The following is a 26,446-nucleotide window of genomic DNA, read 5'->3' on the forward strand; positions in this document are numbered from 1 at the left end:
GCTGTCACTCTGTTTTTCTATGTGACGAAAATAAAGGAAAATAATGATACAAAGTCACAAAGATATGTCCCCAATTGAAGATCCAAAGCATAAAAGTATGAGAATAATCACAGCTAACATTTATATTGTTGTCTGTTAAAAGGCACAGGAAGACAATGCAGTGTAATGATAATCAGCTCAGACTCCAGCTCTACCACTTTCTGTGCAACCATGGGCAGAAAAAGTTAACCTCTTTGTGCCTCAGTTACCGCATTAATTAAACTGGGTAACAGTAACATCTGCTTCCTGGCGTTTTTGTGAGGATTAATATAATCTTTATGAATTATTCAATAAAGCTAGCTATTAATACATATTCTATTCCTCTTTTTTCCTCCTCCTCCTGAAAAACAACCGCAAAATTATCTCACCACAAACTAAAAGCTTATTAGATTGTTTCAAAATATTTTCATGATTTTTCTTTGTACCTGTGGGTAGGTGATAAGTGAGAGACGCAAGCGCAGTGAACGGAAAAGTCTTGTTACAAAACCTTTGGCAACGGGAGGTCGGACGTGGAGGGAAAGCGGAATCAGCAGCGCCTGGGGTGATTGCTCAGGTGATTGTTGCTTCGGTTCTCGCACCTCCCACCTCACTTATAGGCTGTCAATCAGGCTCCGGGTGCAGGCAGCTCCAGCTCGGGTCTCCGGCTCCGCCCCGCCTTTCTCTGGCTGCTGGCCAATAGCCGCCGTCCGTCGCCCTCCGAGGCTCCCATTGGAGGAGGCGGGTGGGCGGTGCTCGCCCTAGCTGCGGGGTTGGCGTTGGAGGCGGGCAACGAGGTTTGCTGCGCCTCCGGGTCTCCGTCCTTGACGCCTTCGCTCTGCTCTCTGCGACCATGGCTGCGTCCGCTGCTCTCCTGCGCGGCTACGGCTATGGGTGCAGCCTCCTGTTGCGGAGGCTGATTCCGGTGAGAGGGGCTTGTTCCCAGGGCGGGACTTGGGGAGGCCCCGGGAGGCCCTCTGGCCCTCCGCACTGGGCCCTGGGACTCGGCTGCCCGTTCTCCTCCTCGGAAGGTTCGCGCCGGCGACTCCCGCGGCCCCGAAGCCTTAAATGCCAGCAGGCCCCGGGGGGGCCCCCGGCGGCGCTCGGGCCCCGACAGCCCCACGCGTGCTCCCCCGAGGCGCAGCGGCTACTCGCTTATGTTTTACAAAGTACGGTTCAACTTCCAGGATATCCACCTTAATCATAATTATTACTATTGGTCTGTTAAATGGGCACGTATTTGGGGAGGCAGAAAGGCCTTGGATCCGCTCTTGCATGACTGTAGACTGGAGAGATGCCTCTTTGAAGGCCGGTGAAACTGTTTCCTAGATTTTCTTTAAAATATGTTCGTGAGCATTATTGCCAAGAGAGTTGATTTTATTTTTCATGCAGCAGCTAATCATTGGCTTACAAACTGTGAGGCATTCTGTGTTAGTAAACAAAATGTTCCTACTCTGGAGCAACTTAAATTTAGGGGAAATGTTATTCAGATAATTCAAGAAGTAAATTGTACTTCATATATGAATAAAGCTTTCATACTGAGGATGCCCGGAGGGTGTTTGCAAACACAAGACTGACAGAGCCTTGAAAGAAAGACTGTTACTGTACATCAAAGGAAGAGAACTTGTACCTACATTTAGGGTCTGGCAGAGCTAGAGAACTTCAAGGTGTAGCTGGTGAAATATCAATTTTCCGGTTTGGTTGGTCAATGAGCTTTGAAATCCAGTCATGTTGTAAGAGTTTGGATTTGAAACCAAGTCAGTGGGGACTGTTGATATTTTTGATTTTGACATAATCAGAGTTCACGGAGAATTGCTGTGAAGTAACATAACTTGAACTAGTGTGCTGGCAAAAGACCTGAAAGGGAGCCAGGATTATGCTAGAGATTTAAAAGAATACATGTAGGACTTGGCAATTAGGGGATGGGGGTAAGGGACCAAGAGAAAAGGAAGAGTTTACAATTAATCCTGGGTGAATAATATAATAAAATATTAGGAAGAGGAACAGGTTTCTGGAAAGATGAGTTCTCAATCAGCATATTATTTGTCTTAGGAATGACTTGGGGAATCACAAAAAAGTAATTAGGTAACCTGGTTTCAACCAAAGCTGAGTAGGTGAACTAGTAGGTTCTCTAGGAATGTAAAAAAAAGAGCAGAATTTAATTTATGGATTAATTAAGAACTTACAAGGAAACACATGTTAACTGATGAGAAAAGTGAAATTATAGGTAGTAGAGCATGTTTGTGGACTTCATGTCATTGAACTCTAGCAAACAGCTGTATTGGGTGTTACTAATTCAAAGGGGTCATTTACTGAGCATTGAAATCTTGCTTGGAAATCTGTTTGTTTTAAAGGATTTTCAATTTTCAGTGCCATTTTGTGGAATGGAATTTGACCTCTCATCCATTACATTGGCTCTTTCCCCTTTGCCTTCCAGTACACACGGTCAACAAATCTTTATGTACTTTATTGGAACTTGTTGCCCTTCTGGCTGTAATCACTTTTCTTTTATGGTTCAAGGAGTGGTTTGTACTTATCACCTCCATTTATTTTACAGCCATTTCTCATTAACCCTCTGCAGTTAGGTTTCTGGGCCACTCAGCTGAAGGATACCAGTGATTTTTTCTGTTTTTCTTTCTTGACTTGTATTGTATTTGGCATTTCAAGCAGCCTAAGTGTTCTAGTGCCTTACTGTTGCTGCTAATCTCTGTACTGCCCAACTGTCGCCTGTTTTCAGTTCTTCTACTACCTGTATGTTTAATTCCCTGCATTAAATTGTCTCTTTCAGGTAGAATGATTTTGATGGACATACATACTCATTGTTTTTGCTTTCTTCCCTTTCTCTTTTTCTCTGTGCATTCTCCAATGTCAGTCATTGGACATTGAACATTGTTCTTTTAGAGGCTGAAAGAACAGCCAGTTAGAATGTTGTGGTAATCAAGCAAGAGTGATAGTTTGGTGATAAGCATGGAGAGAAATGGATAGATTCAAGAGATACAAAGGCAATAGAATACATTGAACTCAATGACTGGCTGTGAGGAGATGAGAGAGAAGGAGTTAAGTATAATTTTTCAGGTTCAGCCTTTGGTAGCTAAGTAGAGGTGGAGTTTTTCGTTGAGTACAGGGACTGTAGGAGGGCAGATACAGGGGTGGATAGAAAGAAATGAGTCGAGTTTTGTGCTTGTGTTTGGAGTTGTCCAGTGAGTTAAGAGGGTCTGGAACATAGGACAACAACTGGATGAGAGAGGGTTTGGGAATCATCAGCTGTAGATGGCAGTGGAATCCACAGGCATTAATGAGCTCGCCCAATGGGAATGTGTAGAGGGAAAAGACAAAAGGCCTATCATGGGGCCTGCAGTACTTCAGGGAGAGGGAGAGCAAGCAGGTGCCTGTGAAGGCTAGTGAAGAGAGGACAGTTGGTTTAGAAGAAAACCTGGGGAATGTAGTGTCACTTGGAAGCCAAGACAGGTGAGATTTTCCAGAAGGAGGGTGTGCTCAATCAACAAGGTCAAATTCCAGCATAACAGAGTGGTTATGTAAGATTTTAGCAGAGGAGTTAAATAAGGTAAGGACTGCAAATGCTAACTGAAATGAGCATAACTATTTAAGACTTGGAGACCTTAATAAAAGAATGAAGCAATGCAGGTTTTGCATATTTATGTAAAGGAATTTCTTTCCTTACACAGACAATAACATGCCTAAACTTAAGGTGTTTTTAGTAGTAACTGCCAGTCCCTCTATACTAAGCAGTTGAGAAGTTAAAAAAAAAAAAAAAAAGATTTGATCCTTTTTCCCAAAATATTTCCTTGATAGTGGCTCATTTTCTAATCATTTGACTGAATTTTACAGTTATTTTGGCACAGAGATGCTACCTGTGAAATCTTTTGTGTCCTATGTACTACCTATCTATACTCACAAAAGAATAATGAAACGTTAGTGTCACTGTTGATAGGATTGACCACTGAGGGATATCATGAGCGAGTAATTAATAATTGACAAGTGATACAGTATTTTGGAAAGAGCAGTTGCCCCAGGTTTTTAAATTGTATTGATATTAATAAAATATATAATATTTACAGTAGTGCGGGGGCCAAAAGTAGAGCTGCCTGCATTTGAAATCCCAGTTCTGCCCTTTACTGGCTTTGTGACTGGGCAGATGCTTGACCAGTCTGTACGTTAGTTTCCTCATCTATGAAATGACAAAATAGTACTCTCTGACTGGTTCTACCTCTAAATCCTATTCCAAATCCATCTGTTTGTATCTTCTCATCTTGTTACCACCCTAGCACTAGTCACACTAGCACTCTGGTCTGGTCTTCCTTGTTCTGCTGTTATTCCATTACAGTCAGTTCTCTATATTGCAGCCAGAGTGGCCTTTTTATACTATAAAAGCCTTTAGTATTTTTTATAAAGGCTTCCTGTTGTGCACAGACCAGAATCCAGACCCCTTGTTATGGCCTTTCTGGTCCCTGCTTACTCACTAGCCTCAGATCATACTTTGCTCTCCTGGGCTCATGCCCCTGCTGCACTACTGTTCTTTCTCTGCCTTACATGTGCCAAGTTTGTTCCTGATTCGAGGCCTTTATCTTAGTTGTTCCCTATGCCTCAAACGCTCATTCCTAGATCTTCACAAGGCTAGCTCTTTAATCTTCATTTCTTAGCTCCAATGACATCTCCAGAGAAGCCTTTTTTGCCCATCCCATGTAAAGTAGGCCCATATTACCCCCCAGCTCATTATACTGTTTTTTACTTCATGACATATTTACCCCACCTGATCATATTTTTTAGAGTGGCTAGCAAGGGTCAGTCTTTGTTCAAATATTTATTTAGCATCTCCTGCCATCGCTGCAATATAAAGTAAATAAAACAAAATGAATGTTGTCTTGGAACTCAGTAGTCTGGTGTGAAAACACAGTCAAGTTACCTGAGGGTTACAAAATTATGTGTTCTGGGAAAATAATTAGCGTGTGTGCAGGGTGCTGTGGAAGTGAGGCAGCAATGCCTCGCTCCGCCTGGAGTGGTCAGGTGGTGCCTCTTCAGCCTGGGCAGCTGAGCTGTCCTCAGAGGATATGTGCCAGGCAGGTAGGACTCAGCTGGTTGCCTTCATTCAGCGTGTTACACACTGTATTCATCGTCCTCTCTATACTCTTAATTTTTTTCACTCATTCGTCAAATATTTAATGAGTACTAGGCACTGTGCTAAGTGATAGGGATGCAACAGTGAACAGAAGATACCATCCTGCTCTCCAAAAGCTGGTATTATGTTGAAGGAGAAAGATAAAACAAATGTGAATCACATACTTATACAGTATGGGAGGTGTATTAATAAATAAAAATTTTATATCAAGAGAGTAAAAGTAGAGGCCAACTTTACATGTAGTGCTTCGGGAAGACTTCTCTGAGGATGAGTCTTTTGAACTGAGACCTGAAGAATAGAAGTGAGCCATCCATCCAGAGTGAAGAGAGTAAGGAGAGAGGGAAGTTGGAAAAATTAACACTGGTCTGTAACAAAGCCCTGGAGCACTCCGGCCCTTAGAGATTGGGAAAGGGAGGGTGAGACAGCACAAGAAGACTAAGAAAAATAGCTCCTGAGTTAGCCGTTGTACAATAATTCGTTGTATTAGACATGGAAAACGGATTACTTAAATGCTGTTCTTCCTCTGCCTAGGAAAATATTCTCTCTCTAAGCTACCATTTGCATGTATATTCTCATCTAGATACTTCTTAAAAACTAGTTTGGAGAGAACCTTGTAGTTATTGTGTTTATTTCTACCTATAAACACAACTTGTCAAATCGGCTTTCTGTTTATGCTGTATTATAAATTTTTTTAAAATTTTATTTTAAAATAAATTCAAACTTACAGGAACAGTTGCAAAAACAATACGAACCCCATACGCAGAACTCCAGCATACCCCAACCCCCCTCCCCCGATACCCCAGTCCACCAACTTTAACATCCTGTCACACCACCATTTCTTTCTTTCTCTCCCTCTCTATCATCCATAATCGATTGCTCTGTCCTCTGAACATATGAGAGCAAGCTGCACACCTTTGAACAAACAATATAATTCACATACACATTTCCCATGAACAAGAACATTCTTTTATGCAGTCCCATTAAGTGCAGCTAAGAAGGTCAAGAAATTCAACATTCATACAAAGCTTACATTCTATATTTCCTTTTTTTTTTTTTTTTTTTTCTTTCTTATGTCTCAACTGTGTCCCTTTAAGCCTCCTGTCCTCCATCCTCAGATCCCATCCAGGATCATCCTTGGCATTCAATTGTCATCTATTTAGACTTTTTTTTTTTTTTTTTTTTCAATTGTGGAAACATATATACAGCTTAAATTTTCCCATTTCACCCCCTCCCTAGCATTTCATTAGTGGGATTAATCATATTTAGAATGTTGCAGTGCTATCACCTTCCCACCATCTATTTCTAGAAGTTCCCCTTCACCCTAAACAGAAACCCTACACTCATTTCTTAACTCCCCATTGCCCCTTCCCCCACTTCTAGTAATCCATACTCTGCTTTTCATCTCTGTGGTCATATTCTCTGATACTTTCTTTGTGTTTACCGTGGGCTTAAATTTAACCTCTTTAAATCTATAACAATCTTGTTTTTCTTTGATGCCAACTTAACTTCAATAGGACGCATAAACTATGTTCTTATACTCCTCCATTCCCCCACCTTTATGTAGTTCTTGTCAAAAATTACATATTTTACATTGAGTTCAAAACCACTGATTTATCATTACACTTTATGTATTTTAGATCCTGTAGGAAGTAAATAGTGGAGTTACAAATCAAAAATACAGTAATATTGGTATTTATATTTATCATGTGATCTTTACTGGAAATCTTTATTTCTTCATGTAGTTTCAGTCAATTGTTTAGTGTCCCTTCCTTTCAGCCTGCTCAACTCCCTTTAGCATTTCTTATAGGACTGATTACTGGTGATGAAGTCCCTCAGCTTTTGATTATCTGGGAATGTTTTCATCTCCCCCTCACTTTTACCCTCCAGGTGTTTGTGAATTCTCCAAGTCTCTGATGGTTATTAACTTCTATTTGTATTCCATTGTGGTCAGAGAAATGTGGTTTGAACAAATTCAATTTTCTTTTTCTTTTCTTTTTTTTTTTTTTTTTTTTTTAATTTATTGAGTCTTGTTTTATGTCCCAGCATATGGTCCATTCTGAAGAAAGATCCGTGATCACTAGAGAAGAATGTGTGTCCCGGTGACCTGGGATGTAATGTTCTATATATGTCTGTTAAAATTCTCTATGTTTTTCTCTCCTTTCTTTGTTTCTCTGTCAGTAGGGCTCCCTTTAGTATCTGAAGTAGGGCAGGTCTTTTATTAGCAAAATCGCTCAGCATTTGTTTGTCTGTGAAAAATTTAAGCTCTCCCTCAAATTTGAAGGAGAGTTTTGCTGGATAAAGTATTCTTGGTTGGAAATTTTTCTCTCTGAGAATTTTAAATATGTCATGCCACTGCCTTCTCGCCTCCATGATGGCCGCCGAGTAGTTGCTGCTTAGTCTTATGATGTTGTTTCCTTTGTATGTGGTGAATTGCTTTTCTCTTGCTGCTTTCAGAACTTGCTCCTTCTCTTCAATATTTGACAGTCTGATCAGAATATGTCTTGGAGTGGGTTTATTTGGATTTATTCTATTTGGAGTTTGCTGGGCATCTATGCTTTGTGTATTTATATTGTGTAGGAGGTTTGGGGAGTTTTCTCCAACAGTTTCTTTGAATACTCTTTCTAGACCTTTACCCTTCTCTTTCCCTTCTGGGACACCAATGAGTCTTAAATTTGGACGTTTTATTTTATCTAGCCTATCCCTGAGATCCATTTCGATTTTTTCAATTTTTTCCCCATTCTTTCTTTTGTTCTTTCATTTTCCATTCTGTGGTCCTCGAGGAGGCTGAGTCATTGTTCACCTTCCTCTAATCTTGTATTATGAGTATCCAGAGTCTTTTTAATTTGGCCAACAGTTTCTTTTATTTCCATAAGATCGTCTATTTTTTTTAACCTACTCTTGCAGTTTCTTCTTTATGCTCTTCTAGGGTCTTCTTCATGTCCTTCATATCCTGTGCCATGCTCTTGTTGTCTGTCTTTAGATCTTTGATTAATTGCGCCAAGTACTGTGTGTCTTCTGATCTTTTGATTTGTGTGTTTGGGTTTGGGTTCTCCATATCGTCTGGTTTTATCATATGCTTTAAGATTTTCTGTTGTTTTTGGCCTCTTAGCATTTGCTTTACTTGATAGGGTTCTTTCAGGATATGAAAAATACTGATCTGTAATTTGTCAGATCTACAGCTTGGTGGTGTACACTTTCTTTAACCAGCAGATGGCGTCCATGAGTCACCTATTACCCTCAAGTCAGTTCTCCCCAACTTTGTCTTTGTGGTGTATGGGGATCTGATTCTTGTGGGGTTCAATTGGTGAACTCAGTTTGGGTGTGTTGTTGGTGCTGTCTGCCCTGAATGTGGGGCGTGTGTCTCGGTGGTTAGGGAGGCAGGGCAGCTTTAATAATCAAACCTCCCAGGTGTTCCTGGAGATTTAAGGCTGTTGCAAGAGCCTAAGCCTTCATTTCAGTCTTGCCACAGAGTGTCTCTGCCGCTGACTCACAAGTCCTTGGTATTGGTGTAGGGTCCCTGGGATTTCTGAGCGGGTCCCCCTCTCTTCCAGGACCTCTGCTGAGAGAAGGTTGTGCCACATCACAAGTGCGCGCCAGCTCTCCAGGGAAGTCCTGGGCCGTGGGGCTGTGCAGGGACGTTCCAAGCCTGCTGTAAAGATGGCTGAATGGGACGTGTTAATTTCCCCCTTTTCGCACAGCTCCGCCTTCCCAGCTCCAGGACAGTTAGCTGTGGGTGCACTAAAGGCCACTGTCCATAGCCGATATTGTGGCATGTGTGCGGTGCTGCGGGAAAGACTCCCCATTACACTGGGTTTCTTGTTGTGTCTCTAGGCTGTGGGTCCGGCCCCGGGCAGCAGTGTCCCCAGCCCACTGGGGAGATGGCGGCAAGGGGCGTGATTTCTTTCTTCTTGTGGCTCCCCTCTGCTCCCCTGGCCCCGGGACAATCAGCAGCAGGTGTGAGAAGGGCTGTCCTCCATGCCAGACACCGAGGCATTGGCCCAGCCTGCTCCTGCCGTGCTTCACTGCGCGGTTCTCCCCGTCATATCCGCAGCCGCTCCTGGGTTTTTTTTTTTTTTAAAGAACTAGTCCATCTCCAAACACGAACCCACTGTTCCCCACACTGCAGCACGGCCGCCGGACTTTCAGCCGGCTCACTCACTCGTTTCAGAATGCAGACTCCTGCTTTTCACCAAATGCACGGTCCCTGTGGATTTAGCAGACCTTGTCTGGCTGGTGCATAGCTGGAACTGGTGTTCTGGGTCACTTTCTGGTTTTTATCTAGTATTTTTCACAGAGGTGTTTTTTTGCCCTGTCTCACCTAGCTGCCATCTTAGGTTCCTATGAATTTTTATATAGATTAAAAGCTTCAGTTCATTATAAGCATTGAGTCAGGAAAAAGAACATTTAATCTGTGAAAAGATAAGTACTCTGGTCAATTTAAAGTTTTAGACAATTGTAGACTTATTTATTGCTCTGTTTGTGACAGGTGATTGGCCATTATAACAGCTAGCAACAAGATTAGGTTCTAAATATAAGCTGCTGTTTTTTTTTGCATATTTATTTTGCTTTTTGAACTCAGAGGGTAAAAAATTGTATTCTTTGACCTGTAATAATCCAGTTTCAGGTCAACTGGATCTCTGAACTGTGACCTGCATTTTCAGATTTTGTTTTTGTTGGCATTTGTTCCCAAGAATAGAGTGGAAAGAAGTGAAAGGAGGGGCAGGATATTTACTTTTTCCTTTCTTAAAAAAGAATTCATCTGGAATATGTATCATATTTATATGCGGTACATTTGCCTCATATAAACCAGACACATTTGTTAGTAGTGGATGGTGAGAAATAGCAAGTTTTATTTAAATAAAATATATTTTAAAGCAATGATAATCTTTTCTTGTGGGATTCTAAAATTACTTAATTTACAACTTAAAGTTAAAACTACAATTTATAAAGTTCATACTTAAAAAATTTTAGGATTATAAAGTCTTCAGAAGTTAAAGGAAACCATTCTAATGAATAATCAGAAAAGTATATTACAAGGTAGTAATTTTTTTTTCTAATTAGAAAAGTAATGACATGTTCACTGTGGAAAATTTGGAAATAAAAGTATAAAGTAGAAAAAAATTATAATTCTGTCACTGAGAAGAATAAATGATACAGATTAACATTTTTTGCCTTATAACATTATAAATATTTATGTTATAGGAAATCAGATACATGAAGCGAAGTTATGTATCAAAACCCACTTTGAATGTAAGTATACATTTAAATTGTGCTTTCAAGGTTCAATAATTTAAAGGAATGAAAATGCATATGCTTCTGATTTGGGTATATGTGAGGGTCAACTCAGGACTGTGGCATGAAGTATCATATGGCTACTTATTACAATTAATTTAAATCCCCAGATTAACATTAAAAATATCAGTCTAGTCCCCTGTATAATTCCTGCTTCTTCCCCATAGTCTGCTGCAAAACAGTGTCCCCTCTAAATCTGGGCAGTGTTCTTTCTTTACTCTCAGGGACCCTCATCATAACATGTTTGGAACAAGGCAGAGGCCACAGGGATCCTAAAAGAGAAGGTCCAGGCCAAGGATTAGACAGGAAGGGCCATTACCCGATCACCTCTCTTTGTTTTATAAGGTCTCTAAAGTGGCTCAATAGTATTTTTCTACTAAAATCTAGGGAATGATTCTCTTACTTTATCCATGAGCTTAGTAGGAGAATGTGGAAGGTGGCAAGTATAAGAAGAGAATTGTTAAAATAGTATTTTATATTTTAGAGAGCTTTTATCTGCTTTTTCTTAATTTTCATATTATTTTCTTAGTAATCATTTATTAAATTATGGCTAGGCTGTGGGACTAGTAAAGTAGTGTTGCCCTGTCTAGAATATAGGTCTTGATTCCTAGCCCAGGATTCACTTCAGTTAAAGGGCCCTTTGAATTGGGCTGTTTATTATGCAGTTAACAAGGGCAGAGTGAACATTTCCTTAAATTTTTGACTGAAGAATGAAACTTAAGCTCCTGGTTTCATACTTCCTGTGGAGAAGTGGGAAAGATCCACGTATATTTTAGTGTTGGTTTGGTTTTACGTCTTCTGTAAGGTGTTAAATCATAATGCAGTAGCGTTAAACTGACTAGTTTTACTGTCATTCATAAAAATAGTGTGTTTCTTTGCTTGTTTATATATGGATTGTAAGTTTAATGAAAGACAATTTTGGTAAAATATTTAAATACAATAATTTATTCTTCTCTCTTGCCAGGAAGTGGTCATAGTAAGTGCTGTAAGGACACCTATTGGATCCTTTCTAGGCAGCCTTTCCTCACTGCCAGCCACTAAACTTGGTTCTATTGCAATTCAGGGAGCCATTGAAAAGGCAGGTTAGTAGTTGCTTTGCTCTTTGTGGTGAGGGGACAAAATGATTTTGCACTTACTATATACATAGCACTTAGAAATGGCAATGCTGACATTTTTTAATTGTCTTGTATAGAAGAAGTCTTTGCATTATCGAGTTAGGAATGAAACTCAAAAATGACAAGAAAAAGAAACCATTCCCGCTATATAATGCCATGTACCTTATTAGGTAATAACTAATTATGAAAATAAAATATGGAAACATCTTTTTAATTTTTTCAAAAGGGATTCCAAAAGAAGAAGTGAAAGAAGCATACATGGGTAATGTTCTACAAGGAGGTGAAGGACAAGCTCCTGCAAGGCAAGCAGCACTTGGTGCAGGTACCAGGAATACATTGCCTTTATACTTAAAATGTTTATAATGGCAAAACAGGGGTCACAACTGTTAAATAAAATATTAAATGCAATACTCTAACACTTCTAAACTTAGATTGGAAGAAGGAATGTTGTTGCTCTTTATAGTTTAATCTATCTTCTGTTAATGTTAATTTTACAGCTGTGTGTGAAGGTGTCTTAGTTATTCAAGAGTATGACTTAATTATCTTGGTTTTAGGCCTCCCTATATCTACTCCGTGCACTACTGTAAACAAAGTTTGTGCTTCAGGAATGAAGGCCATTATGATGGCATCTCAGAGTCTTATGTGTGGACATCAGGTAAGAAGCAACTTCTTTTCTGTTTTTTAATTAAAATGGTGTCCAGTACGAACAGACTAAAAATCCAAGCACTGTCAACTTTTAGAAATGAAATTCTTTCCTGTAAGTACAGTTATTACATTGTATCACACTCAGGAGCATCTGGATTTGCTAATTCCATTTGAAGGTAGAGGCTAAAAGGATAGCCTAAGTGTCTTGTGTTAAAAAGAAGTTTTAGCTGAGGCATTTCTATCTTGGGATGATCCTTTTCTTAGGTCTTTCTCTGAGATTCTGGGTGATTTAACATATCCTGAGTTCTGTGTTTGCCAGAATAAGGAGGGTTTTCATTACAAATAAGGATAAGTGTTGGCCCTAGGAATCAGATTGTTGATTGAGCCCAGGATTGATGACTAACTTGTATCTACATGCCCAGGTTCAGTTGTAAAATTTTATGTGCTTTCTATTGGCCTTGTGTAAACCTGAGATCAAGCAAGAGATAGGCTGCTCTACAAATAGTGCTGTGGTGTTAGGAAACGCGACATACACGCATAGAAGTTAATTTATCAGATCCAAGCCCTTCATTTTGCAGAGAAGAAAAGCAAGACTCAGCTACAAACGGAAAATTACAGGGCTGAAATTAGAAAAGAGCTATCTTTATCCTGATCCAGTGCATTCCGGCCTGTCAAGACATAACACACCATGTGAAAATTAGTTGTGAGTTGTTTACAAATAATTTATACAAGAACCACAATTTATGAGTGCCCTTTGCTGTTAATCTCTCATGCTTTGTTTCCAATTATAAGGCAAGGCAAAGAGGGAAAAAAGGATGGAGAGATGCCTGAGCTAATGCATCAGATACTTGTAAAATCTTTTTTTCATACCCCTTTCTGATTCTCTGACTCATTCACCAGCTTCTTGTGTAGTCTTCCTCTTCAAAGGCAGAGAAAGTATGGGCAAGTTGCTTAACCTCTGTGCCCCACTTAATGTCTTGGAGATCTTTCAATATCAGCACATAAGAGAGTGTAACAGCTAGGGGAGAATGCAGGGGTCTTGGGCTTCCCCATCTTGATGGTTGCTGATATGCTCACAGACATTGGGGACTGGTAGTTTGATGGGCTGAACCCTCAATCACAGGACTTGCCCTTGGGAAGCCTGTTACTGCACTGCAGAGGAGAGGCTAGGCCTGCTTATAATTGTGCCTAAGTGTCTACTCCTGAATGCCTCTTTGTTGCTCAGATGTGGCCCTCTCTCTCTGGCTAAGCCAACTTGGCAGGTGAAATCACTGCCCTCCCCCCTACACGGGATCAGACACCCAGGGGAGTGAATCTCCCTGGCAACGTGGAATATGACTCCCGGGGAGGAATGTAGACCCAGCATCGTGGGATGGAGAACATCTTGACCAAAAGGGGGATGTGAAAGGAAATGAAATAAGCTTCAGTGGCAGAGAGATTCCAAAAGGAGCTTAGAGGTCACTCTGGTGGGCACTCTTACGCACAATATACACAACCCTTTTTAGGTTCTAATGAATAGCAGTAAATAACTGAAACTATCAAACTACAACCCAGAACCCTTGAATCTTGAAGATGATTGTATAAAAATGTAGCTTAAGAGGGGTGACCATGTGATTGGGAAAGCCATGTGGATCACATTCCCGTTTGTCCAGTGTATAGATGGATGAGTAGAAAACGGGGGGTGGGGAGGGAAAGTACCCAGTGTTCTTTTTTACTTTAATTGTTCTTTTTCACTTTAATTTTTATTCTTATTATTTTTGTGTGTGTGGTAATGAAAATGTTCAAAAATTAATTTTGGTGATGAACGCACAACTATATAATGGTACTGTGAACAAATGATTGTATGCTTTGTATGACTACATGGTATGTGAATATATCTCAGTAAAATTGAATTAAAAAAAGAGTGTAACATTGAATTGAACAATTGTAATATATTTTATGGGTCCTTATTGAATGGACATTTAAGTGGTCTCCAGTTCTTTACCATTTTAACTACTGCCTCAGTGAGTACCACTTAACATTTATTTTTGTGTAATTATAGCTACTTGATTCAACTCTAGTGACGCCAAGTGGTATAGTGGTTAAGAGCACATAAAGTCTGGAGTCAAGTAACCTGGCTGGTTCCAATTCTTGTTTTGACCCTTACTAGCTGAGCACCTACTATGTGATAGTCACTGGAGACACAGCAGTGAAGACATTAAAACGCCATCTTCATTTGCAAATCTGTTGGAAAAATTCCTAAAAGAATTGCTATGTCAAAGGATTTTAAATTGTGGTATTTTCACATGCTTTCCATAAAAGCTGTACCAGTTATACACTTTCCAAAGATTCTGAGAGCCTGTTTTCCCACATCCTTACCAGCATTGAGTGTTACCAAACTCTTGTCAAACCACAGGGTGGAAAATGGTCATGAGAGTCTTTGGATACATTTCAGAACTGTTTGAATGACAAGGAAAGTCTTGTCTCTGTTTATTGTGGTTCTCTAGCGAATGCTATTTGCACTAGTTAAATGCTTTGAATTAGTATCATTTGATTCATGTGTACATGTATACAATTATCTGACCTATATGAGTACTCGGAATTGCCTTGTTTTGAATATTTAATTATGATTTTAGAAAATTGCCAATTTTACTTTATCATGAAGAATAGGTATCTATTTTCTGTCACTTCTTATTGACATCATCCCCAGAAAATACTCAGTATTTTAGTGAGAACTAATTGATAACCTCTGTATTTCAGAATAGGTAAACTGTTTAGGTATCTGTGGTATGGAACTTCTATTTGTCCTTTATTCCTCGGCATAGTCCTTTAAGGAGTGAAATTATCAGACTTAACATTCTAGCCAAAGCAACTTAGATGAGTGTAGATGATGCCTTGGAAGAAGGGAAGGCTGGATGTCAGAAGATCAACTAGGAAATTATTACAGCTGTCCTGGGAGAGATAAGGACCTCAATTAAAGTAGCAGAAGCATTATTTCCATGAACTGAGATTACTTGTAATACGTCAGAAGACTAGAATATTACATTTTTAGCAGTGTGAGTGAAGGATTACAATATGAATAGGAATTTCACATAATGGCCCTACATGAAGGATTCCTGCCATTCTTATTAATGTCCAGTTCTCATTTTAATCATCATTACATGATTTAGGTCATTTCTTTTCATTAGGTTCAAAGGGCAAAGAGGGTACTTTCTATATCCACTCTGTAACAAATGTTTAAAAAAATCCATGTAGAACATTTTTTGTTGATAGCTGTGTAAAGAGTATTTATGTGTTAACATAAAGCTGTGGTTGCAACTGCTATTTGAATTCACATTGAGTTTTGTGTATTGCTGGGCAGGATGTGATGGTGGCAGGTGGAATGGAGAGCATGTCTAATGTTCCATATGTAATGAACAGAGGAGCAACACCTTATGGTGGAGTACAGCTTGAAGATTTGATCGTAAAAGATGGGCTAACTGATGTCTACAATAAAATCCATATGGTAAATGTTGCTCTGTAATGGAGAAATGACAGCTGTATATAATACTGCTTGATTTTTCTTAGTGAATATATATATTTTAGAAACTGAACCAAAGTAGGGACCTTTGTAAATGTGGATTTTACCCGTTCATTTTAGGGAAACATTTTTCTAAGACCATTGCACTAGCTTGACTCAGTTGTTAAGAGAAATTGTCCCACACTTGAAATAGGGTATTTTTCTGACTTCTAATAATGGATTCCATAAATATGTAATTATTTGCTTTTGAAATAGCAACTTCTGGGCTAATTCAGACCTTTGAAGGTGAAGGCATGAGTGAAAAGTTACCCAATGCAGAAGGAAGTATATTTTAAAAAAAGTTTCGTTAGTTAAATATTAACTGCTAACCACTATTTTGTAATTTATGCAAAGTTAATTAGTTTTTAAAAATTTCACCTTTTAACAGGGGAATTGTGCTGAGAATACTGCAAAGAAGCTGAATATTGCACGAGATGAACAGGATACTTATGCTGTTAACTCCTACACCAGAAGTAAAGAAGCATGGGAAGCTGGAAAATTTGGAAACGAAGTTATTCCTGTGACAATTACAGTAAAAGGTAGAGGGATAATGTTTCTAAATGGGTTTTAATTTTTAATAATCTTTACATGTTGCCAATTTTAAAAAAATTAGTACATTTTTATCTTTGTTCACTTCAGCTGAGGACATTTATGCTTACTGTTAATAAAGGGAAAAGTTGCCAGATCAGAGTATATTTCAACCCGATTTAAGATGAGATGTCAATCCATTTGCAAGAGCCACTGAACATATTATTATTATTTTTAAATGCAATTTTATTGAGATACAGTCACACACCATATGTTCCATCCAAAGTACACAATCAGTGGCTTACAGTATCATCATACAGTTGTGTTTTCATTGCCACAGTCAATTTTAGAACATTTTCATTACTCCAAAATAAAGGAAAAAATAAAAATAAAAAAGAACACCCGAAACGTCCCATACCCCTTATTCTCCCCCATTATTTATATTTATATTTTTGTCTTTATTACTCATCTGCCCATACACTGGGTAAAGGGAGTGCCAGTCACAGTCACAAGGCTTTCACAATCACATGGTCACACAATAAAAGCTATATAGTTATACAGTCAATCATCAAGAATCAAGATTACTGCATTACAGTTCAACACATTCAGGTATTTTCTTCTAGCTATTCTAATACATTCAGAACTAAAAATGAGTATATAATGCATAAGAATCACCTCCAGAATGATCTCTCAATTCTATTTGAAATCTCTTAGCCACTGAAACTTTATTTTGTTTCATTTCTTTTCCCCTTTTTTGGTCAACAAGTCATTCTCAATCCCACAATGTCAGGGCCAGGCTCATCCCTGGGAGTCATGTCCTACGTAGGGGAGAGGGTCGTGAGTTTATTTGTAGAGTTGCTGAGAGAGAGAGGCCACATCTGAGCAACAAGAGGTTCTCTGGGGGTGATTCTTAGGCATAATTATAAGTAGGCTTAGCATCTCCTTTGCAGGAATAAGTTTCATAATTGCAAGCCCCAAGATTGAGGGCTTGAATTATTAGATTGGGAGTCCCTAATGCTTGCAACCTGTGCAAACCAACAAGATCTTACTCCCTATTCAAGGTTCCATGTAATTTATAGTGTTTAAAGAAACTGACCATACAGGCTGAATTAGATAGGGTGCTTTAGAGAATATAAATTTTGTACCAAATGAACATCTCTTAAATAACAGTTGAAACTTGGGAATAGATGTGACTGCTTTAAGAGCTTACAATCTAGGAAGCTTTTACAGTAAGCCTTATTGAACATTTTGTAATTATGCATTGTCGATTGCCCAGTTTCTGCCCATGTTCTATCCCGATAACCTGAGCTCTTGAATTCAATTCTCAGCATTTGTTCTTTATAGGTAGTTTGTATTAGTGAGGCCATAAAATATCAGTCCTTTCATTTATGGCTTATTTCACTGAACATACTGTCCTCAAGGTTCATTCACCTAGTTGCATACCTCATGACTTCATTTCTTCTTGCAGCCGCTCAATATTCTGTTGTATGTATACACTGCAGTTGGCTCTTTCATTCACCTGTTGATACCCTTAGGCCACCTCCATGAGCATATTATTTTTAAATTGAGAAACATATTTTTTAGAACTCTGTCTCATATACTTGAAAGACAGACAATACATTAGTTTAAGTAAAAAAATGGTTTTTTGGAAGGCTGCTGGGGTATGTCCCAGAACTAAGGATGAACAGTAGCAACCACACAGCTCTGGGAACTTAAGGAATTGGAATTGGTGTTTCAATATTATTAGACATGTTCTTTTGGCTTCTCATTGCTGCATGATTTTGTGCTTTATTCGTTCAGGTTTCCATAAGTTAACTGCCTCCATCTTTAGAGTCACATCTGTAGAGCTCTTAGTAAAATGGGAATTCACCTTCCTCACCAACTCCACAGAAGAAATCCACAGTAAAGACTCATCGGCTTGGTTTAGGTTGCATTCCCATTCCTGGAACAAATACCGTGTCCCGGATGATGGAATACTAGAGCATACCCAGCCTGGAGGGGGATGTATACTATTGTGGTCAGGAGAGTGTGACCATCACTGATCATAGAAATGGACTGAGAGAGAAGAAAATGGGATGTGACAGTGTAGAATATTTAAATTCTATAAACTACTTAACTCCTCTTTAAACACTAAGATAACAGAATAGGTGGTAGATTCTAGAAAAGAATTTATTTGGGCTGGTTTAAGGTATGCCTGCATACAAAGAGCTGCACAAACTGGCACCTCGTGTAACAGTTTCTTGCCGAATGACTAATTGTTGTCTTGAGTGTTGATTACTTAACTTAAAAGATTTTTGTTTTAGGCAAACCTGATGTAGTGGTTAAAGAAGATGAAGAATATAAACGTATTGATTTTAACAAAGTTTCAAAACTGAAGACAGTATTCCAAAAAGAAAATGGTTAGTATTAACAGTGAAGTGTAAGAAAAAATTGAATCAGTGTAACATGTCTACTTTTGGAATTGCTTCAAAAATTTTTCAAAAGCAATTCTAGAAAACATCTAGTTGTTGTTTAATATATTAACTATATCAGTCTCAAATGAAATTAGCTCACTCTTATATCTGCAGTGGCTGGCATGTAGAGGGTCTTCAGTGAAAAACTGTTGAATGTTCTATGTTAATTAATGGTTTTAAAATTGACAGGTCAGTTCTCCTTTATTAAAATTGGTTTCTGCAGTTGTGATAATCTGAAATTAATGTTTTTTCCTTTCCACATAGAATTTCTCAATAACATATACCTGTTTATGGAGTGGATCCATTTGGTGTTTTAAAAGCATCATAAAAATTTACACTGCAAAAGCATTTTTAAAAGTTATAATTTCATAATTAAATTTTTTACAAACAGCTTCACTGACGTACATGTTACAAAATTCTCCAGTGTAAGGTGTAATTCTCCAATTTAAAGTGTACCCAATTCAGTGATTTTTAGTATTCATTGCTATTTAACTTTACATTATTGTAGAGAAGGAGAAATACCTGCTTTTAACACTGGTTTTAATATAAAATGATTTTTATGTTTTGTATAAGCAAAGAACTAGACTCTGGGGAGAAAGGTGAATGAACTGGTCCCTGTCTTTGAATTGTATGTAGACCAGCATATTAACCCAGTGTAGCTTTGAAAACCTGTTACAAAAAACTAGTACAAAAAAGCACTTACATTAATAGTTTTGTAGCTATACATGCTGTATGTTTCCTGGGTGTAGGAATTACCTCCATCCATATTTGTAATTTCCTGTACACTTAACAATCCAGGCAGTGCTTAAACAGGTAATTGAAACGAATGCAGTGTGAAGGAATGTTTTGACTTTATAATCATCGTTGCTTTTAGGTACAGTCACAGCTGCCAATGCTAGCACACTGAATGATGGAGCAGCTGCTGTGGTTCTGATGACTGCAGATGCAGCCAAGAGGTTCAATGTTAAGCCATTGGCAAGAATAGCAGGTACAAAATATTCTGACCTTGTTTATTCCTCAGCCTCTTTCTGAAATTAGTTTTTCTTGTTGGTAATAGATGATATTGGAGTTGGCTATTTCTATATATAGTTGTACTTTGTGACATAACTAATACATGTAGTAGTTGAGAATGAAACGCCTTTAACATTTTCTTTATAATTTGCTTTATAGAAAAGATTTTAGAAACTTACCCTGTCCTCTATGGTGAATGGGAGGAAACACGGTACATATTTTATCCCAGAGAGGCAGCAAGGTAGAATAAAAATAATATGGGATTAGGAGTCTAGAGCTAAGAAATCTAGAGGTTCTGGCATTTATTAACTATGTGACCCTAAGTAAGCCCTCAGTCTCTTTAACTGGAAAATCTACGTTGCCTTCTTCATCAGGTGTCTGAGGGAATTGACTTAATATATTTGAAAGCACTTCATAAGACAAACAAATGCCCTTTTGTTACTTTACTAGGAGCCTATAACTTCATTTTATTCTTAACTTAGATCAGGGTTTCTTAACCTTAACACTGTTGACATTTTGGGGCAGATAATTCTTTATTATAGGATGTTTAACAACATCCTTGGCCTCTGTCTACTAGATGCCAATGGCATCCCACCTATTACAACCAAAAATGACTCCACACAGTACCAAATGTCCCTGGTGGTAAATAGCCCCCAGCTCCAACCCCCACCCCCATTTGAAAATCATTGGCTTAAATGATTGGTAAAATTTTATAATGTGTAGAATCTTATAAAAGGAGCAAATATATTTACAGGGATCAGGAAACTTGCATTTAATGGGGTAACTTGGCTTTTATATGTAACAGTTGTTAGATGTAGTTTTGGTAGCTTGTAGAAAAGATATTAACAATAATTTTTTTATAGCATTTGCTGATGCTGCTGTAGAACCTATTGATTTTCCAGTTGCGCCTGCATATGCTGTACCTAAGGTAAGAAGAAAGTGAGGGACCACACTCCATTATGCCAACTTCTGATTTGCATATACCAAGGTTGCAGGTTTTAGATTTCAGTGTAACTTATCTGCTAAAACTTAGAGATAGCTTAGTTCCTAAAATTCCCACTTGTCTTCCTGAAAACCGTTAAGAGTAACACAGATAACAAAACAAAATAAATAAAAGAACAACCACAAACCACAGTAAAACTCAGTAGAACAGATAAAAATTAAGTAACTGTGACCCTGAACTCACATACCTGGTATAATTGCAAAGGGGAGTTGGTGCAGCAGAGGAAAAGGGGAATACTGATGATCCTGGTTGTCGTAGTAGAAAACAACAAATAATTCACTTACAGAAAGGTAGGGAGGGTCTCCATCCTGAAAGGAAACTGCTGGAAGCAGGTCTTAGAGTAAGCACTGAAATTAGATATAGAAAATCTGCATATTCCAAATTGTCAGTTAAATATTACCAAAGCAGAAGTAACCAAGTCTCTGAGAAGTTGCTAAAAGGCCACGGGAAAAAGAGGGAGTGATGAAGAAGTTCAGGGATCTTAGAAATCTCCAGAAAATATTCTGTTCTAGGACGAGAGGGCCTCAACTTGAAAGGGAACTTCTGAGAGCATCGACCAGATTTAAAGAAGCAGAATCAGTGGGGAAAAAAGGATAGAGAAGGATCAGAAATGAGAAGAGAGTAACGTTCTTCCAAAGGTGAAAGATCTCTGAAAGTGACAGAAATACACAACTTCTGAAACTGAATGCATCACACATAGGAAAGCAAGGATGATGAAGAGTTCTGGGTTCTGAAGGTAGAAGCTAGATTCTGACCCCAACTAGATTCTGAGAGCTAGAGACGTGGCTACACTTCAGTACCATATTTTAAGTGTTCTGCTGTTAGAGAAAACCTTTGAGCTTGAAAAGCTACCTTAGTCCACTGGTGAAGGAGAGAAAGGAAGAGTTTCATGCTAAGTTTTTAAACTTGTAACAGTAAAATTTCCTTTTTTAAAGAAAAACAGCACTAGTGATATCCTGTAAAGTTATTAGTATAAGGATAACTGCAAGAACAAAAACATCTTCCTGAATGGCTGAGGAACTACAAAACAAAACAAATAGATCACATATAGAAAGACTTTAAACAATTAACAATGAAGATACAACAGCTGTGAATATCTGTGCTGAATAACCCCATAATAAGTTATAAAATAGAAACTACAGGAGATTCAGGGAAAAACAAATATACTATTAGTAGATAGTAATATGCCTCTTTGACAGGTAAAGAATATAGCATATATTCAGTAAAGTAGATCTTAAGAATGTATATTAAGTTATGTACCCAAAGTAGAGAATACATCTTTTCAAATATCCATGGTATGTTTAAGAAAACCAAGTTCTTTCTAGCTCCTTAAAATAGAAATAATACAAACAAAATTCCTTGATTTCAGTGCACAAGGATGGGAAATTCAAACAAAAATCAGAAAATGAAAAGGTCCTTCCTCTTATAAATTAAAAACTCCATATTTAAACAATTAATTCTAAGGGAAATACAAATGAAAATCGCAGAATTTCAAGAAAACAATGAAAATACATAAATTGTGATAATAATTTGAACATCATCTTTTTAAAAATTTTAGGTCCTTAAAGATGCAGGATTGAATAAAGAAGGTATTACAATGTGGGAAGTAAATGAAGCCTTTAGTGTGGTTGTACTTGCAAACATTAAAATGCTGGAGATTGATCCCAAAAAGGTGAATATCGATGGAGGAGCTGTTTCTTTGGGACATCCAATTGGGTAGGTAAAATCATAAGGAAAACTATCTATCTTGGTTAATAGCTGCCTTTGTATTTCTAGTTAAACTTCATGGTAATTTATCTGTTTTCTAAATGCTGAGAGTAGACTGCATACATCATATTCCTTAACACTTAATTCACTGTTGTGCTGTCATCGACATCCATTAGCAAAAACTTTTCCATCACCCAAAACAGATCCTCTGTATCCATTATGTTTTAACTATCCGTCCCCTTTTCCCCTGCTCCTGGTAACCTCTAATTTAGTTCCTAGCTCTGTGATGTGCATACTCTAGTAATTTTATTCAAATGGAATCATACAATATCTTTCCCATTCTATTTGGCTTATTTCACTGCACATGATAACCTCAACTTTATTTATGTTGTTGCATGCATTGGCCCTTATGTCTTCTTTACAGCTGAATATTTTATTGTATATAAATGCCTCATTTTCTTTATCCATTCATCAGTTGGTGGACACTTGGGGTTGCTTCAACTGTTTGGCTGTTGTGAATAATGCTGCTGTCAACATTGGTGTGGAAATATCTGCCCGAATCCCTGCTTCTGTTTCTTTTGATATATACCTAGAAGTGGGATTCTCAGGCTATATGGTAGTTCTGTGTTTAACTTTGAGGAAGTACCAAATGGTTTTCTGTAACAGCTGGTACCATTTTATATTTCCCCTAACAATGTATTAAGGTTCCTATTTCTCCACATCATTGACAGCACTTATTTTGTTTTTAAAATGTATCTCATTTTATAGTTTTGATTTGCATTGCCGTACTGGATTTTTTGAGCATCTTTTTGTGTGCTTTTTTTGGCTATTTGTATATATTCCTTAGAGAAATGTTTATTCAGTCTTTTGCCCATTTTTAATTGGGCTGTTTGTCTTTTTGTTGTTGAATTGTAGGATTTCTTTATGTATTTGGGGTAGTAAACTCTAATCAGATATGTGGCTTCCAAATGTTTTCTCCCATTCTGTAGGTGGTATTTTTTTACTTTCATGATGAAATCCTTTGCACAAAAGTTGATTTTTTTTTCTTTTGTTGCTCATGCTTTGGTGTAAAGTCAAAGAAATCATTGCCTAATACAGATTTTTGAAGATACTTCCCAATGTTTTCTTCTAATTTTATGGTTGTGGTTTTTATATTTAGGACTTTGATCCATTTTGAATTAATTTGTGTATATGGTATAAGGATAGGGGTCCACCCTTATTTTTTATATATGGACAGCCAGTTCTCAGCACAATACGTTGAAGAGACCATTCCTTCCCAATTTAGTGGAGTTGGCACCCTTTTCAAAAATCAGTTGGCCACAGATGTGAGTTTTTGAACTCTTGATTCCATTGATCTGTCCTTGTGCCAGTACCATGCTGTTTTGATTACTATATAGCTTTGTAGTAAGGTTTAAAATAGGGAAATGTGACTCTTCCTTTCAACCTGTAGAATCGGGAAATGTCTCTTTTCCTTTCAGCCTATAGAACTCCCTTTAGTAAACCTTGTAGGGCAGGTCTTTTGTTAATTAAATTCTCAGTTTCTATTTATCTGTGAATATTTAAAACTATCCCTCATTTTTGAAGGACAGTTTTACCAGGTAAAGAATTTTTGGCTGGCAGATTTTCTTTCAGTTCCTTAAATACATTATATCACTGCCTTCCTCCCTCCATGATTTCTGATTAGAAATTGGCACTTAGCCCTTGTATGTGGCAAATCACTTTTTCTCTTGCTGCTTTCAGAATTCTCTCTGTATCTTTGTCATTGGACATTCTGACTAGTATGTGTCTTGGAGTATGTTCCAGTTTGTAATGCTGCTTTTATGCAAAATACCAGAAACAGATTGCCTTTTCTAAAGGGGGTTTATTTGGTTACAAAGTTAGAGTTCTTCAGCCATAAAAATGTCCAGGCCAAGGCATAAACATGAGTATACCTTCACTGAAGAAAGGTCACTGGTGTCTGGAAAACCTTTGTTACCTGGGAAGGCATGTGGCTGGCGTTTGCTTGCTCCGAGGTTGTGTTTCAAAATGGCATTCTCCAAAATGTCAGTTGTCAGCTTTCAAAGGCTGTCTTCAAAATGTCTCGCTAAGCTGCAGCACTGAGCTCCTTCTGTTTGTAAGCTCTTTTATAGGACTCCAGTGTTTAAATCAAGGCCTATGCTGAATGGGTGGGGCCACACCTCTACGGAAATAGTCTAATCAAAGGTATTACCCATGATTGGGTGGGTCACGTCTCCATGCAGACAACCTAATCCAAAGATTCCAACCTAATCAACACTAACATGTTTGGCCCACAAGATTGCATTAAAGAACGTGGCATTTTGGGGGACATAATACATCTATACTGGCGCAGAGTAGGTCTATTAGGATTTATTGTTTGGAGTACATTGTGCTTCTTGGACATGTATATTTATGTCTTTCATAATAGTTGGTAAATTTTCAGCCATTATTTCCTCAAATATTCTTTCTGTTCCCCCTTCCCTTCTCATCTCCTCCTGGGATACCCATGATGCATATGTTTGTACACATCTTGCTGTCACACACAGCCCTAAGACACTGCAATTTTTTCTTATCTGTATTGGTGTATGATTTCAATTCTCCTGTCTTCTTATTCACTGATTTTTTTCTTCTGCCTTTTCAGATCTGCTGTTATGTCTGTCGTTTATTTTTAATCTTCATTATTGTAACTTTCATCTGCATAATTTCTTCTTTAGGCTCACCCATTGTCTTCTTAACATCCTTTTGTTCTATATCCATACTCCCCTACAATTTCTTGAATTGATTTAGAGTTGTTTTAACTTCTTTGATTACTGTTGCAAATTCTGTGTCTCCTCTGAAGTTTTAATTTGTTCTCTTGATCAAGCCATAGCTTTGTGTTTAGGTGGTCAGGCAAACAGAGATTGGATTGAGTGTACCTCTTGCCAACACTTCTGCCGTGGTCTGTTTTTCCTCCCAGGGTCCCTTTTGTATGCAACACTCCTCAGCATCTTGTGTTTTGCCCCATGTCTCTGTGGACTTGGTTCCCTGTGCCTGGATATGCCACTGTGAGGGGCTCTATAGTTGGCATCTGTGGCATGAGGGACCCGGGCTGTGCTGCCCCTGCACTCGCAAGCTGCACAGGACCAAGTGAGGGGAAGAGGATTTTATTCCTGGCACTGGCATGCCCAGGAATAAAATCTCCTATTTTTCATTTCTTTGATTCATTGTTTTTGGTATCCTTCTCCCATGGCTGAAAATACCCAAATTTCACAAATGATATGACTTATACACCAGGAAACCACATTGGGAGTGCAGTCTATCTACGCTCTGAGCCAGGGTGGGGATGGGGAAGGCAGCAGCAAAGGCATCTTGAGGTTCTCTTACCGTGTTTACAATGCCTTTTTCTTGATTCGGTGGTCGCCCACCTACTGCAACCCTTTAATTGTTTTCTGGATCTCTGAAAAAAGATGGTTCTATTAATTGTTGCTTGTTTAAAACTTTTGCCATGGAATCCTGGAGCATCTCACTCCACCATCTTAGTGAAATCACCTCTTAAAGAAGCTTTTGACGAAGTTAATTTTGAATTTGTTTTCGATTAATCACAAATTCTGTACTTCATTAAAGGGCCAAAATGTTTTTTTAATCCTAGGATGTCTGGAGCTAGGATTGTCATTCATATGGCTCATGCCTTGAAGCAAGGAGAATATGGTCTTGCCAGTATTTGCAATGGAGGAGGAGGTGCTTCTGCCATGCTGATTCAGAAGCTGTAGACAAAGGACACAAACCCTATGTGACCAGAATGGCTTGCTGTAATGGGTGTGACTACAATCAGCTTATACTCAAAGTAACCAGCTTCGTTTTTAATTTTGTATTTTAACTCTGTTTTTGAAAGATAAAAACGAGGAAATCCTAAAATCTTTTGAAACTACAAATAAAGTTTTTCTTCTACATTGATTTTTTAAATAGTAGTAGTTTGACACATTTTTTTTACATTATGAATTTATACTATTTGAAATACCAATGTGT

At 38.2% G+C, this 26,446-nt stretch overlaps 1 protein-coding gene across 1 annotated transcript; it reads left to right on the forward strand.

Annotated features, from left to right (window-relative positions):
* Positions 1-791: 791 nt before the first annotated feature.
* On the forward strand, positions 792-26,370 carry ACAT1 (acetyl-CoA acetyltransferase 1). The gene is made up of 12 exons (XM_037841326.1): positions 792-940; positions 10,355-10,402; positions 11,409-11,526; positions 11,786-11,881; positions 12,114-12,214; positions 15,545-15,688; positions 16,131-16,281; positions 18,574-18,669; positions 19,598-19,711; positions 20,598-20,662; positions 22,296-22,453; positions 26,070-26,370. Exons 1-12 carry the CDS (start codon positions 869-871, stop codon positions 26,188-26,190), a joined length of 1,284 nt encoding a protein of 427 aa, XP_037697254.1. The 5' UTR covers positions 792-868; the 3' UTR covers positions 26,191-26,370.
* The last annotated feature ends 76 nt before the right edge of the window (positions 26,371-26,446 follow it).

This window comes from Choloepus didactylus, chromosome 6, assembly GCF_015220235.1.
Source record: "Choloepus didactylus isolate mChoDid1 chromosome 6, mChoDid1.pri, whole genome shotgun sequence".
Taxonomy (NCBI): Eukaryota; Metazoa; Chordata; class Mammalia; order Pilosa; family Megalonychidae; genus Choloepus; species Choloepus didactylus.